Source organism: Perissodus microlepis, chromosome 14 (assembly GCF_051167445.1).
Source record: "Perissodus microlepis isolate ML-2025 ecotype Zambia chromosome 14, ASM5116744v1, whole genome shotgun sequence".
Taxonomy (NCBI): Eukaryota; Metazoa; Chordata; class Actinopteri; order Cichliformes; family Cichlidae; genus Perissodus; species Perissodus microlepis.
This window is the reverse complement of record NC_140474.1, coordinates 13200528-13217554: the sequence shown is the minus strand read 5'-3', so window position 1 is coordinate 13217554 and position 17027 is coordinate 13200528. Positions and strand designations below refer to the sequence as shown.

Sequence of the window (17027 nt, the reverse complement as noted above, 5' to 3'; positions counted from 1 at the left end):
GGGAGATCACGATTGCATTTTACAAGCTGGTTATTTGGGCTATATCTGGCGTTTCTTGGCTCCTAGCTGTGGTGTTTCATAAGGCTGGGGGCTGCTTTCATTAATTAGTATTTACAAATATTAACCCCGCATCCTCCCCAGGGGCAGAAGTGTACTGCAGTCATGCTAATGTGTGAAAACAACAGAGACACCGAGGGGACGTCCTGTTTTGCTTCATATCTCAGAGCCTTTTATCAACACCCAGGCTCGGAGTTAAACACACACACGAAAACACCTGGACCTGTCTCAGCTCACAGTTTTATATCTGGTGGAAAAAACAAAAACAGGAACACAACCTGCAGAAAGCTCAGAGGCGAACTTTACACGAAAGTTAAAGTGAGACAGCAGTAGAAGGCTGGCAGCTTGTAGTTGGGGCTCGTGGCTGTCTGCTGAAATTCACTCATGTCTTTTTCTTTTCTTTTTTTTCTCATTTCAATTCATTTACATACTTAAAAGGGCCAAAACATTCAAGGAGTTCTTGTGACATTGCCAAGTAATCTCTGCGGGAGGGTGATAACATGTCACAGCAGACTACATTTCAAAGCCAAAGAGTCGGGTTTGATTTTCTTCTGGCATCAGACTGAGAACTGAAGCCTTTGTTTAGCAACCGTCCTCCTCTTCCATCATCTAAACTCTAAATGATGTCATCAGCCACTGTACCAGAAGTGGGACATCATCAGCATCCGGCAACATGACTCGAGGCTGTGGCACATTAGACGACTACCTCCCCTCTGCAGTGGTTTCATCATCTGTGTTCTTTTTATCAAGAAGTACTGTAGGAAGCTTTAGTCAGCCCTGAGCCACATTTGTCGCTAAGTAATGACCGCAGGGATCGGAGCGGACACAAATCACCAGCTAAGGATTGTTTAGCATCGATTAGTTCTGCAGCAAGCACCACAACAGCTGAGTCTGAATACAGCTCGAGATAACAGAAATTTCAATGAGACGTATTGAAGTCTATTAATTGAGGTTCGGTTTGCATGTCTGCGTGAGAGGCGAGCTGCTGGGCTGAATTACATGCACATTGTGAGGCAGGCCATTGTTGTTCGCAATCACACGGAGGCTTTGTGAAAAACTGCTAGGCTGTGTGTACCGGTGGTGTTTTTGTCTGAGCGCGGTTCAAGCAGGAGTCATGAAGCCTGTTCGAATCCTTTTCACGAATGCTTTTATGAAAATACATATGGGAACACGCTGTATCGTAGAGGCGGGACAAGAGGAAATACCCACTCCAGATCAATAGATGTGGGCAGATGGTGTGGGTGTTGAGAAGTACCTTTAATGTTCAGAGGTGGTTCCAGTTTACAATAATGAAGCAATGTGGGTTGCAAGAAGAGTTACTGGGGTCAAAGAGCTCAGGGTTTGAAGCAAATTTTTTTGTTTATGACTGAAGACATTGTAAAATAGAGCTGCACATGGTTTTATGGCCCAAAACTTTAACATTTACCAGCAATGTGAGTAAAACCCCTGGGTGTTATAACTTGCCAGCATAAACAAGCGTGCAAGCACAGTTTAGCAGCAGAAGACAAATCTTTTACCCCCAGAGTTGGTCAGAACTAAACAAAACAACAGGTGATTAGTTAAAAATGTATAGACAGGTGAGTGGTTGCTATAAATGGCGAAGTGAAATTGGTTGCAAAGAGGAATTTTGTTCTTGCAGGGAAGATGACGACTTGTTTGCAAACAGTCACCAACCAAAAAACGGAAAACATTTGCCTTCAAAGCAAGTCTTTGCAAATAAGTTAGCTTCTTCCATGCTAACTAATGAATGTGGCAGTTTGCTAGTGACCAAAGCAATTGTTTGGAGGATTTTGATGCAGCACCCCCTTTTGCTACAGTCAGTAACCTTCAGCAACCAATCACCAACCAGTAAGGGAACACGTATTTTTTCTTCTTTTTTTTTGTAACTGAAGGTTGCCAACCAGTCTCTAGGCCTGTGATGTCATAATGATTCAAACAGATGTTGTAAACCAAATTTAATGTGTTACTTTAAAGGCTTAATAATCATTTTTGTCAAAAAAGCAACAAAAAGTTTCCTGTGAAGCCTTTTCTCTGCACGTAATTTTGGGGATATGTGTAGACATTGTTGCAACTGTAAACAAGGGTTTTAAATGTTTCCATCATTAACTCTAAAAGTTTTCTGAGGACTGTTTTCAGGATTAACCATCTTTGAGTCCAGTTATTAAATCTAATATAATCCTGAATAACATCAGTGTCACAAGCTGTCAGTCAAGCCATCCAAGTAAACTATGCAACAAAAAGTTCTACAGCAGTACCACTGGATCCTTTTGGAGGTATAGTTTAAATAATTCCAGAACTGTCTGTCTATCTTTCAAAAACTCTAAAATATCAGTGTTTCCACTGGCTGTGCAAATCCAGTATTAATGAGGCTTTGGTCTAAAATGTAAATACATCATTTAATCAAGAGAGATTTATTTCCTTTCATGTCCACTGAGTCGAAATTTAATTTCCTTAACATTAAATTTTTTTTAGCCCCATTGAGAATGAAAAAACAAAACAAAACATCTGCACTCTCATGAATTGTTTTTTTTTCTGAGCCCTGCTTTTATTTATGCTTTGGATTAAGGCTTGGAAATTTAAGCTGTTACTAGAGCAACGATTAAAATATAATCCTTTTGTCAAAGGTAATCAAAAATGATCTTTTAAAAGCATCTTTGGTAATGTGTGTGCGCCTCTATAAGCACGCCTGGAGGGTGGTGGCTTGTCAGGCTATTGCACTACCCCTCACAATTTCTGCGCTCACAGCTGGATTAAAAGTGAGAGTTTAATGGTTTCGCTTTTGCTTGAGTGGAGCTTCTTTTGACCTCTGCTGTGGTCTAATGGTTTCGCTGTGTGGCCACTTCAGGGACCAAGGGGACACTGAGAACATGAGAGTCTTGCCGGCATTCATCGGTGGTATTAAAATAATTAAATAAAAATGAATGCACATGTGACATTTCCAGTTTAAAATCCATCTGTTGTTGGGGAGGATGTGTTCAGTTCCCACAGCTGTAGGGGTGTTTGAAATGAAGCTAAACACAACATCTACATCCATCTGGAGGGACAGAAAACAAGATAAGAAAAGCCAAGCACAGCTAGGAGGCAGTCACGCCATATGGGCTGTTAGTGCGCGTGCACGTGTGCGTGTGAGAAAGAGCCAGTTATACGAGACTTTTGTAGAATTAGCATCGTTTTACCTGAAGAAACGCTGACGAAGGAGACAGTCACAAGTAGTAAATTGGCAACGTTCATCTCCTCACTCTCCCGGTGCCAAATCCGCCGGAGTCTGCAGCTCTCTTGAGGGACTCCGCGTCAAAATGATCAGTTAAACCAAAACTCCAGTCATGGAAAAAAAGAAAAAAGAAAAGAAAAAACGGGTTTTACTAAAGAAAACTAGCCGAGCTGATGGCTTTGAAAACGAAGTCTCAGCTGGAATATTCAAACGTTTGAGATCAGCCCGAAAAAAAACTTTGATGTCACTCCCAGAAACCCATGACAGCAGCAGGATCAGCATCAGCACCGCCCGGGAGGAGAAACCTAATAACAAAACTCAGCAGCATCACTTCTTAGTGTCCGCATGGTCGCTCACACGCACAGCGACTTCTTCCTAAGATGCCCCCTCTGCTGCTGCCGAAAACAAAACAAAAAAATAAAAAATAAAATAAAATAAAAAAGAGGGGGTGGGGGGGTTTAACTATATTTAGCCCGGTCATAAATAAAACAATTCCTCTCCTCTTCCTCTGCTCAGAGTCGGGCACTTGCGGGTTGCAGCGTCAGTTTGAGCGAATATGAAGCGCTGAACATGCCGAGCCGAGCTGCGCACTCCCAGATCCGCAACAATCCTCGCCAACCTCCAGGAGTCTGTGTTTTAAAGAGACAGACACGACATTTGCGCTCTCAGAGTGTCCTCACAGGACGGGAGCGTGAAATAAAACTTGCAGAAGGGGCACAGCTGCTGGTCTTATTATGAACTGTGGTAGTATAAGCGTCAGTGTGGAAGTCACTTTTATTAGAAATGATACTTGTGTTTGAGGTAAAGGGTGTGTTTTTAATGTCTATATTGGCTAATGACAAAAATACTGAAAACTAATTATGGCTAATAATGTGAAGATCTTAAAGGTGGTTTTATGTCTAATATTAATGTAAGCCAATAGAAATGCTCTTGGGTTGTAATGTAGGGCAGCATTACAATTTCAGGGTCAGACAAAAAGGTTGAGAACCAGAACCAGTGGGTTAGAGTGTGAATTCTAGACTTAATGTTCAGATTCCAAGATCTAAAATCTCAGTAGAATAAGTTACATGGCAAATATGGGGATTTTTAATGCCTTGGCATCAGCATAGCTTGGCCAGAACTGCATTGCATTTTTGACTTGTGAGTCCATCCATCTCTTTAATGCCTGAATAAAAATGTCCTCAAATTTGTAACAAACAAATACTTGGACCTGGAAGATATAACTTCCTTTAATTTTGGTGATTCAGGTCAAAAGTTCCTTTAATAATAAAAATAAATTTTGGCTGGAGCTCAATAATCTATGAAAAAGTACAGACATTTTTAGATCAACATCCCAGGATAAAGTGCTGAAGTGTTGACGCTTTTCTGGTCATTTAATCCGTGTGGTAACTTGGTAACAGCAGGACAAGTTAAATTCAGTTTTATTTATTTAGTTTTAGTTCACAGCCACAGTCATCGAGCAGCACTTTATATTGAAAGATAAAGACATATATAGACCAATATTACAGAGGAAACACCGCCAATCAGACCATCTCTACTGAGCTAGCACTTGAGGACAGTGGGAAGGAAGAAGTCCTTTTTCACAGGAAGAAATCTCCAAGAAAATCAAGCCCAAACGGTACAGTGGGTGCAGGAGCAGTCTGAGATTAAGAGGAAAGATTTTGCTGATGACAGAGAGATGATAAATAGAAAAAGGACAGACTACAGCAGTTACTGACATGAAGTTGTGAAAATAATAAGAGGAAAGTGGAGGAAAATACTCAGAGCGTCATGGGTCCTCAGCAGAAGCAGAGACTACAGCAGAATAACCAAGGGATGTTTCATGGCCACCTGATCCGGCCATCCAGACATCATTTTAGTAGTAGACAGGGTGTCTGTCTCCTGAACCCAAACTGGGAGCTGGAGAGAGGAGCCTGGTAGTTTGTTCTACTTTTAGAAACTAGGAACTGCAAGAAGCCTGCTCTCTGAGAAGGAAGCACTCTGTTGGGACCATATGATACTCTGAGGTCTTTAAGATATGATACTGTCTGATCATCTAAGATTTTGTATGCGGGGAAAAGGATTTTCAAGTTAAATCTGGGCTTAACTGGGAGCCAATGAAGACACAATAATAAGAGAGAAATATGATCTCTCTTTCTAGCTTCCATTAGTACTCTGTGCACTTCAGTGTGTTGAATCAACTTAAGGCTTTTCAGGGAGCTTTTAGGACAATAGCCCTAAATACAGTAGAATAGTTTTTCATAAATCTGATTCAGGATGTTTCTAATTTTGGCACTTTTGTTTTCCATCAATTTCCATCCAGGGATACAACCTGGACCAGATGGTAGTCTATTACAGGGCTAACACAGAGAGACAGACAACCATTTACACCTACAGACAATTTAGAATCAGCCTTTAACCTAACATGGATATTTTTGGACTGTGGGAGGAAGCGTGGGAGAACAAGGTACCGGCAGAACATGGAAAATCCACACAGAAGAGGCTCAGCACCAGGTGGATTCAAGCCCAGACCGTGCTCTAACCACACCACTGCACCATGCCGCCTAACATTAACTTAATTATTTATCAGTCATCACTACAGATGTTATAAGAGTCTGGGCAGACATGGACATAAAAGCATTTTGGGATTCAGAGTCTTGCTCAGGAACACTGATTTGTGACTCTATGCTCTGCACAATGCTATTTTAAGTTTCCTCAACCTCAATAAAAGCTAAATTTATTCAAGTAAAAGGCTCTGTTTTCCTTTAAAGTGACACCAAAACAGTGTCAGTGAGGTAAAGTTTTTAATGATTAAAACTTAAATTGAGTTTTTTCATTTCTATTATCACCTATTAAATTGATATTTGAGTCATTTTTATCCACTAGTTGTTGTATTTACTTTATTAGTTCCTTTTTCTTGACACTTCACATACATGAGTCTCAGTTTCTGGACGCTCACAAAGATGAAACTTGTTCCTCATGCTTGCTTGTGCATTTTTCCCTTTAAAGCCTCTAATGAGAGGTGCTTCGAAGTAACAACCTGAATTCGCGACAACTGCCATTGTTTATCCGTAATCACTCCAACAACTCAGCACAGCCATAATCACTCTCTCACTTTCATCATCACTGTTGCTGCTGCTGAGGCTGATAATGATGACAGAGAGCGTCAACCGTGTGTGCTAACATGTCCTGCGTCCTCTCCACTTCACATCATCTCAGTCCTGCTGTTTGTCATCCACTCCCTCATTCTTTCGAGATTTGTTCAGCAGCTGCTGTTTCACACCCACTCTTCCACAATCTGGCCTTGCTGTAGCCTCCAGAGTTTGGCCGAGGTCTTTCTCTCAGGGAGCTCTGGACACAAACAGCTCCCTTGGGGCGGGGCCCAGACCCATTCCTCGGTGCCGTTGCTTCATCTCCCTCCACCTCATTGTGCTCATGTCAGGTTGTGAAAGTTCAGCATGATTGAGAGTGACTTTTGGATGCTTGATGCCTGCTTTCCTTTGTCCCTTTGAATAGGACTGGAAATTGTGCAACAGAAGAGGGGGTCCAGATGTCTGTTGCAAGGCAGGAGACAAAGAGGGGCCCCACAATAGATTCGATCTCTGCTTCTGTGGAAGTGTGGACCTCATTAAGGGCCACAATGGCAAAGTAGGTATAACACAGAGGCATCTCAACAAGAAAGTGGCCAGAGTCCTGGAGGTATCAGGTGGAAATAAAGGTCTTATTTTCCGTGGAAAACCTCAGAGAAGTCATCAGTAAATAATGCTGACCCGATTAACAACATTCTGCTTGGATGTAGTTAGAGCTGTGTCTTTGATGTTTTCCTTTCTCCTTTGTGAACATGCAAAGATAATACAGGAGTACTTCCAAAACTCCCCTGTTTTACTTGTTTGTGCATCTTTCATTAAATCGGAGTTCTTATGAATCAGTTTGTTTTTCAGTGCATTAGTGAATAATCAGTGGTAGTCATTAGACATTCAGCCAAGGCTGTAGTTATTTGTACATGCCTGCTGATCAGCTCAGCTTTGAAACATTTCAATTAAAGGAGCAGATGCTGTGGGAGTGTTGCACCTATTGTGTTCAGAAGGTCGTGGAGCTCATTCAACAATAAGGTTCGACGCTGGCCGGGTTTCTGTTTGAATGTGTTGTAATTACAACAAAATTTTGGGGAAAATGTGAAAAAGAAAATTTGAATGAATTATGTGTGACCACTGATATTAAAGCAGTTTTATCCTTAATCGTCGGGATAAAATGTCAGTGGTGCTAATTCTGCTATTAAAACAAAAAAGGAGTCATGCAGAGAGCGTCAAAAACTAGAAAACTATGGGGAGAACTTGATGGGAACTTTTACAATGGTGCCAGGTGTTAATTATGAGTTTTTAAAGTCAAATTTAATGTAAGATTAATGTAAGATTATTTTATTAGCTTAAGTTTTGAAGAACTTGTTGTTCTAACACACTCATATACAGTTAGATAGACAGTTAGATAGACAAACAGATAGATAGATAGATAAACAGTTAGATAGACAGACAGACAGACAGACAGATAGATAGATAGATAGATAGATAGATAGATAGATAGATAGATAGATAGATAGATAGATAGATAGATAGATAGATAGATAGGGATAAAATAATAAATCTATCTGATCGAGAAATCACTCATCTTTGGAAAAGAGAGTTTATTACAGAGAAGTGCCTCTTTCCAAAATAAAAGCTTCTGGGCTATATTCTCAGCAGCATATTAAACATATCAGGTCCCCGTAAGGAGAATCATGTGCTAACGGCTGTCTAAATGACTCGGGTAAAGTTTGTAGCATGCATGCTTGTTGTTTTTGTCTGCTTCCACTTGTCTTTGCACTAGGATGATGTCGGCGTAAATGTACAGTCATATTAATTTTGTTCCCACTAGTGCTGTCAGCGTTAATCTGAAATGACGTTAATGCCACAACACGGCAAATCTCAGTTAACGAGCTACCGCGGATTGCCCCGTGCGTGGGGCTGGACGGCGTCAACACGTTAACAAGCTAACTGCGCTAACGCACTAGTTCCCACAAATTGAGCATTGTGTGGCACATCCGACATACTGTTTTACTTTTGTCCATGACGCGCTTACCTTCAGGGTCTACGGAGCCCTGCAAGGGACATGGGAGAAAAAAAAATTTAAGAAAAAAATTAAGACAAAACAAACTCGGGATCTCGCAAAACTTAGTCGCATTCTTCGGAGGCCGCCAGCTCGAGGCTGACCGGGAGGTCGAGGCACGATGTGCCGGGAGAGCGGTGTTCCTCCCGGCTGTAGTAGGTCTCGACCTCCCGTTAGCTTCGAGATGGTGGGTGTCAGATCTCCGAAAACGTCGGAGCACTTTTGCAAATATGTGATGTCTTGTAAACCGAGCAGATATCTGACGTTTACACAACTACATTCATGCCTCAAAATATCTTAAAAGTGTATTTTGTGACCCAGAAAGAGTAATATTACAACTAAGTAGCTGCCGCCATTGTTGGAATTCAACTTTTGCGAGATCCCGAGTTTGTTTTGCGAGATCCCGAGTTTGTTTTGCGAGATCTCGCAAAAGTCCGTCTTAATTTTCTTTTTCTCCTATGTCCCCTGCGGGGCTCCATAAGGGTCATACTTCACATGAAGACCAAAATAGTTCCAAAGGCCAGATCTGAATGAGGGTGGGGGACGTTCAATTTGCCATGTTGCAACGAGCTTAGCTTCTGTCTTGCTAGCTTGCGCTGTGCTCAGTGGATCTGCACTCGACAGTGCAGCCTAGGCGGAGTAGTCGAACGGAGATCCACTGAGCTCTCAACACAGACAGCATCGTCAGAAGAAAAGTTGATAAAATAAATTAAAAATGTTGTATTGTTCGATACATATGCGTACCGAACTGAAAGCACTGTATCGAACGGTTCAATATCGATACGAGTATCGTTGCACCCCTAATAGATAGATAGATAGATAGATAGATAGATAGATAGATAGATAGATAGATAGATAGATAGATAGATAGATAGATTTCCCAAGATTGTGTGTGTGTATATGTGTGTGTATATGTGTGTGCTGACAGTACAGGGAGGTACAGATGGTGGGATGTGGCAGTCTGTCTGACTGCGGTGAAGAATGTGAGATTCAGCTGTCAGCCTCGCACCACCCCCCGGCTCTGACCTTATGTGGCTCTGATCACCGTCTGGCTCCATCTCATTATGACAAACTTCATACTGTTTCACTTTCGCAGCAGCCACGGCACTTACCAAAAAAAAAAGAAAAATCTCGAATCTTGCTGATAAAAGCTAACATCCCTCTCAGGATGTTTGGATCCCGTTCGCTGCCACTAATTAAGCTCCTCTTATCTCTTTTTACATGATCGAGGGTCCTCTAGCTGCTGACCTGCTAAGATATCTTGTCAGCAGATTTCATTAGTCACAGGAGCAGGGGTTTTGTTTCCCCGGTGTATGTATGTGTGTGTACTGTATGTGTGTGTGAGAAAATAGCCGGGGGGACTGTAGAGTTTATTTATAGGCTGAGTGTCACAGCAGCACGGGGCCAACAGCAGAAAGTCATTTACATTCAATGCACCAGAGTGCAAAGGTAAGCAGCTACTACTGCACCAACATTTGACTCAAGAGCTTTTTTATGTCTTCTTAAATCTGCTGGGACCCTGACCAGCAGAGGGAGCAATACATGGCAACGTGGCTCCCCCTTTGTCACACTCTTAAATGGTGCTGTCACATTATATTGTTTTAGAGTGGTTTGAACTGAGCTGTGCACGTGGCTGGAAGAGCCCTGGAGGAGCCCTGGCTCCTGCTGCATCTGATAAGCTTATATAAAAGGAGCCTGCATGAGGCTGCTTACAGTATGGTGCACTGTGTGATGAATGTTACAGCTTCTATCTGCTCATTTACATGTATTTTTAATCCCAAGCCATCATTCATGCACTACAGACAGAATGACAGACGAGCACTGTAGAGATCAATAATTTGCAGCGTGCTGCCTTCACTTTAAATAATTGTCTTTCCCAGTAGTCACATCTTCTCCATCAGAACTCTTATAATGCCTAAATAGATGAAAAGTTAGTCTTTATGAAAACAAATAAAGTTGAATTACCAGCTCATAAGTCTTACTTATTAATTCATTACTGCTCCTTTAATGACTTTCATATTAGGAGGAGATTCAGTTACCAGCTCATAATTTTGATTTACTGGGGATCCACATTAGAATCTGTTGGACGTTAGTTTTACTAAAAGATGTAACTTATCAGCTAAACATAAAAAACATGAGCAAAACAGCTGTGTGGAAATTTGATGTTGTGCCATTCTTCTGGCTTAATTAAACAAAGCACTGACAGTGTAGTTTTGTTGGGTCTTTCAGCTTCATTAAGATGGTTTGTTTGCTCAAACCTTGGTCGTATTTAATTTCCGGTTTATTTGATTTATCGGATTATTTGATTCATCTATTTACTGAATTTTGTTAGTTGTTTGAACGTATGAAAATTGATTTCAACACAGCTTGTGTCACGTGATTGGGTGGATTTAACAACCACAGTCCTGTTTAAAAAAGAAAGCTTTCCCAGGACTCTGTGGGGAAAAAACTAAGTGCAGATTTTCCTGCTTCCATAGGAATTAAGAGTGTCAGAGGCAGCCAAAACCTGCCAGCTAATCACTTGACTTGAAGTGTGAGCCCCTGTATAAACGCAGAAGTTTTGGGAGTTTGCTGATCTCTAGCCTTCAGGTGTAAGTGAATGCTACTTTTCCAAGAGTGGATGTCCCAGAAAATTCAATCGTGTGACGCTCAGACAAACTGCAGAAATCCCAAGAGATAAATCTTAAAACAACAGCACGAAAAGAAAAAGACTGCGGAAGTATGACTTGTTCACATGGGTTGGCAGGAGAAACCGTTAGATTAGATTTGCAAAGTCACTGAACAAACCACAAGACGTCTGGAACAAGGTCCTTTGGAGGGTTTGTTTTGCAGACACAGGATCTGGGCACCTAGCAGTCACTGAGTCAACCATGAGCTCCTCAAGAGTCAAATGTGAGCCTGTCCAACAGCAACAACGATCACATGCACGGGCAGTAAATCTACAACAGAATGGATGAAAATCACGTTCCTGCAATGACCCATGATCAAAGACCTGAGCCTGATTGAAATGTTGTAGTGAGATAGCTGTGCATAAACGAATACCAACAATCTTCAATGAACTGAAGCAACTTTAGTCTTAAGAAGAGTGGGCGAAAATTCCTCTGCAACGATGTGAGAGACTGATGAAATCACACAGAACACAATTACTTCAGATTATTGGTGCTAAACGTGGTTCTACAAGCAACTGAATCAGAGAGAAACTTTTCTAAGAACCGCGTAGAGTCCTGTGAAAGCTTCTTTTGTATATGACTGCATAACATCACATTGATTAAACGCTGTAAATATACATCAGGAAGAACTTGTAGCTGCTCCTCTTGGAGCTTTGAATCACTCTAAGCACATCTATCTCTCAGTTTTCATTGTGAATGTTTTCTTCTAACTACAAAAAAAGATTCAACCTTTAAATTTAACCTTTACCCAACAATGTACGGTGGGGAGTAAATCAGCGTCTTTTACCCGAATGAGTCAAGTGAATTCTCGGTAGTTTATTCATTCGGTTGATCGTTTCAAGGTAAAGGTGAGAACAGTTCATGTTTATCACTCCAGAAGTATCTCTTAAACACAAATTATGATGTGTTGAAGTTATTTTTTTTAAATAAGTAACACAAAAAACCAACCTTGGGATGTCTCCAAGTCAGAAGATTACAGGTCAGCAGGTTGATTAACAGCAGAAACTTGCTGGAGAAAAAGGTTTGTTTTTGGCATGTTTCAATTCATTGATTGGATCTCTTACAGATCAAAGGGACGCTGGGAGAGAAGCTATAGTAGTTGGAATATATAGGCAAATAAACTGAATGTATACAGACCAAAATAATGTAAGTAGTAGTCAAAAAATTGGTCTATTTTTGTCAAGTAAAAATAAAAATGTCTGCATTTATATCTTTCTTTTCCAGGCAGAAAATTGGCTCCATCTCCTTGTCTTATCTCTGTTGCTACACAAGCTGTAATCCAGGCATCCATGCATGCATATTTACAGCTTAAAATTCGCATCATCAGCTCTTCATTTCTGTCACAAACGTCCCGCCATAACATACGTGGTTCTGAGCTTTTTGTTATATACATATTCAGGAGCTCAGACAGCAGTTTGCAGTGTAAGTTTTTTCCTGTTGTTTTAGGGGAAATCATGTTTTATAGAAAAGCAATTAAAATGTAACTTGTTTTACGGGATTGTGAAACGCAGACTAGATTCGATGAGCTCCACTTAACAGTATCTACTGAATCTGATATTTGCAGAAATGAAGGGGAAAAAATGTTCTCAGTTTCCAGATCTTCAGCCACTGATTGCTTGGTACAAATAGAACTCTCATGTAATTGCCACTTATGCTTGAGAGCCCATTTATCTCTTCTGCCAGATTGCAACACGGGCCTCAAGTCTTGCTTCTCCACCATGTTTCACGGTGATAATACTGTCAGTGTATCACATATGTAATATGTAATACATTTGCCAGATATAAAACACACACCATGTGCTGTGCATGGACATGTTCTTCTCTGTTTTTCTTTTTTGTGTGTTTTCTGCAGCAGTTGTGTGAAGCCAGTTAACAATGACCTTGTGCAACAACGCTCACGAAGGAGTGAAAGAATAAACAACAAAAGGGAGGAAAGGGTCTTTTCAGAGTGCACACTAAGCAGCAGCTGATTCCAGCAGAGGCTCAGGGGAGTCCTCTGCTGGCCTCAATTCATAAGTGCACCTGTTTTCTTTGACACGGAGGCTGCATAATCTCACCGAGGTACCAGCACTGCTACAGCTCTGTTTGGCTTCCATGCTTGCACTAGTTGTCAAATGTCCCTTCTAAGAATATCTCATTATACGGAAATTAATAATCTGTTCACAAAACCCAGAGGCATCAATAAATATCAGCATGTGTGCATGCAGGAAACAACAGCAGAGATGCTACCAACAGATTTTCATTATCACTTAATTAGAAAATGGAGAAACTGACTTATTCAAAGTAAACTGATAGAATTACTTACAACAAAGTTGGGGAACAAAATTATGAACAATGGATCTTAAATATTTCCATGTTTTAGTAATGTAACAGTAATGTGAATGTGAAGCCATAAAAATGTTATAAAAATTTGAAGATGTAATTTTAACAGTTAGTTTTCTTTGGTTTTTGAGAGTTATGCACATTTTATCTTTATTGGAGGGTTTTTTTGTTACTTTTATTGCTTTAAGCTTGCATTTGGCATTTTTGTATCACATTAATTTGCATGATTTATATCAGAATATTTCTTACAGTTCAATAATCACAGAAGCTTGGCCATCAGATCAATCTACTTTTGATGAATGAAAAAGAACTACATAGAAACCCTGCAGCAAGCATACATGGAAAAAAAAAACAGCTTTTAATTGATTCATTAGCAATTAAAAGCAGGTAGTAAAGCAGGTCACGAATTATCATTAAGAAGGAGCAGATTTTTCAAAGCTTGTGGTAACAGTTGATAACCATGTGCTAACTGACCAAGGATCTGAAAAACCGATCCCTATAATTCAGGGAGAGGATATTAAAAGTCACCGCAGTGCTTTCAACATGAAATTTCCAATGTTTGAAATGTCACAGAGAAAGCAAAAACAATGTGAGCTGTGGATGTCAACATCTGCAAGATCATGAAAACAGCTATAAAGGAACTGCAGGATGGCTTAGCTAATACACTGTGGGGCACTTTTCTACTGTACAGTTATGATACACAAACATCACCTACAAGGAAGAACCACCAAACAGAAACTTTTTTACAACAGCACATGCACAATGTAACATCCGAGTGGATAGAAACAATCACCATGTTTGGGGATAACTATTTTGTTGGATGTGCAAAAATCGCTTGAAAAACTGGGGGGAAAGCAAAGTGTTGACGTATTGAATTTTGATTTATTTCATTATAGGGCAACGAATGTTCTGCTCAGCAGTTCCTAGTATAAAGAATCAGACATGCATTGCAGCATACTGGAAACAAATAATGCATTGAAATTTAGTTGGTCTTACATCTACTAGCCACTTCATTAGTTACACCTATTCATCTGTTTGTTAACTAATATAAAATCAGCCAATCACACGGCAGCATGTCAGAGCATTTAGACAACAACATTTTGAAGTTCAAACTGAGAATCAGAATTGGGAGGAAATGGGATTTAATAGGCTGGATTGAGAGATATTGGAATTTTCCCACCCAATCATCTCTAGGGATTACAGACATTGCTCTCAAAAGAAGAAAATACCCATGAGGAGCTGTTCTCCGGCTGAATAATGTTATAGAAGTATTAGCGTCAGGGATGTTTTCTGGCCTCTTAGTACTAACTGAGTATCTACAACCTACCTGAGTATTGCTGCTGGCGCCATCTTCTGATGGCTGCTTCCAGCGGGATAACACACCAAGTCACAAAGGTCAGATAATCTCAGACTGATTTCTTGAACATGACAGTGAGTTCAGTGTACTCAAATGACCTACGCAGTCACCAGGCTTCAATCTAATAGAGCACCTTTAGGATGAGGTCCACAGGAGAGATCATGAATGTGCAGCAAACAAACAAACAGCAAAAACAACAAAGACAATTTTTAGTTGTAAATACAGGAAACAAAACGGCTTCCAGAGCATCTATAGCTGTTCTTCGTTTGTGCAACAGTAAACTGTACACTGTAAAAGAAAAAATCCTAAAAAAAACAGTAATATTCCGGCAGATATTTGTGAAATTATGATACATTTGTGAATGTATTTTAACAATCTAAATATGCATATGTACAGACAAATACATTTATACATACATTGTTCAAATCCCGGACGAGCCCCCACATTGTTACGTCCCCCCCGAAGGGGTCTAGGCATGCGAGTGAGGGGACCAGTAACAAATGAGTCCAGAACAGAATGAAAGGAGAACAGACAGGTGTTTTTAGTAAATAAAATAGTCTTTATTATAGATAATCTTAACATAAAGAGCCGGCAACGCCGTTTTACCAATAACACCTGGAAAAGGGAAAAAAAGTTGCAACAACAAAGAACACAACAACCAAACATAAACTCCACATCACGAGGAGGCACTTCCAGGGGCCCACAAGCTCACCCTGTCACTAGTAGCAGCTAGCTTTACTGCTGCCGAGGCCCACAAGCCCACACTACTCACGTGAAGCAGTTACACTGCACACTGCTTCCACACTATAGGATCTCTCCCGACAACTTCGACACCAGAAGTTGTCAGGAGAGAGTGGGAACACTAGAGAAAAACCACCCTGCCCACAGCTCATCCCCAGCTTAAATAGCCTCAGAGGTGATTGCTGACTGGATTCAGGTGGCAAACGAGGCTAACCAAGAGCAGCTGTGTCCTGGGGAGAGAGGAGAGTGAGAGAAAGAGAGGGGGTAGGAGTGGCAAGAGAGGAGGAGGCGGAGAAAAACACCACGCCCACACAAGGGCAGTTTCAGGAGGCCCAGCTAGGGCCGTAACACATTTAAAAAACAAGAAAATTATGTTTTATTACATTTACAGTGATTTTACGTTAATTTACACTTGAAATGTAAAATCACAGTCTATTTATGTAAATTTAATGATATTCTAAAAAAAACAGTACAAAACTGTAAAATACACAGTAAAATACTTTTATATTACAATTTGTTTTACAGTGTAGTTATTTGGGTTTTGGTCAAACAAAACAAAACATTTAAACATGTAGTTTTTTATCTCGTGATACTCAGAAGCTGCACAGATTCCTTTAACCATTTTATGACATGATGTTATAGACCAAATGATTAGGTATGTAATAGTCTAATTGAGAAAATAATGACACATAATAAGCCCAGGTTTTTGATACTGTGACAGCGTGTCTCCTTCTCTCCTCAAACAATCACTCTTTTATGTTTTCACAAAAGAAAAAACAGAAAAATGGGCTCTTTCAAAGACTTCTCCTCCCATTGCACAAGCAGCATCTGTACTGAAACGTGTCATTTTGCCCAGTATTGTATCGACATGTACAGCGAGTGCACTTTTTTCTGTCTATCTCAGCTCACTGCCAGCAGCTTTCGGATAGAATTTGTTAAGAAGGGTCTGCTGTAAAGGACAGACATTTTAATTGACTCAGAGTACAATTGACAAAGCTCAGAGGGCAGTTTTCATATTAGGAATGTCTTTATGTGCTGTTTTTGTTACCCCTGGAGTTTAATCTAGTCTGAAGGAAATACTTTGAAGGAACAGATTTGGGTTCAGTGCTAGGAAGGCGAGTCTCAGATAGGAGCAATTGTTTTATTTCAGGCTCTCTGACACGTGCGGCATCACAGGGAGAGCTCAAACAGATGCACTGCTAGCATGAAGCAAATTGCCTATTAAGATTAAATCAGAACGTTTTCAGCCTTTGGAGAGAAACTGAACAAGGATGGTGCACTTTCACAGCATGACTTTCCTGACTCACATTACAGTAGACTTACTTCTGACTACAATTAATGTAAATTGCACATTCAAACTTACAGAGAGGGGTTGGGAATGTGAGACACTGTGCTGCACAAGTAGAACTGTGTTATCTCCCTTTGGGGGGAAAAAAAACACAAAAACAAAACTTAGATGCATGTCTCCGACTCAGACAAGGTCATTTTGTATATTCTGTATGCTCGTCAAAATCTAATCTTCTCTGTAGTGACAGTAAAGAGTGATAAA

The 17027-nt window shown here is 40.4% G+C and overlaps 1 protein-coding gene across 4 annotated transcripts in view; it reads right to left on the bottom strand.

Annotated features, from left to right (window-relative positions):
• The window catches only part of LOC146373553 (roundabout homolog 2), a 67791-nt gene extending 63894 nt beyond the window's left edge, over nt 1-3897 (bottom strand). For 2 of the 4 annotated variants that reach the window (XM_084950030.1, XM_084950031.1), the window contains exon 1: nt 3234-3897. In XM_084950030.1, the coding sequence (XP_084806156.1) occupies nt 3234-3288 (55 nt within the window). In that variant the 5' untranslated portion in view covers nt 3289-3897. The remainder of the gene's footprint in view (nt 1-3233) is intronic. The other 2 variants (XM_084950032.1, XM_084950033.1) reach the window with 1 other exon arrangement.
• Between the last annotated feature and the right edge of the window lie 13130 nt (nt 3898-17027).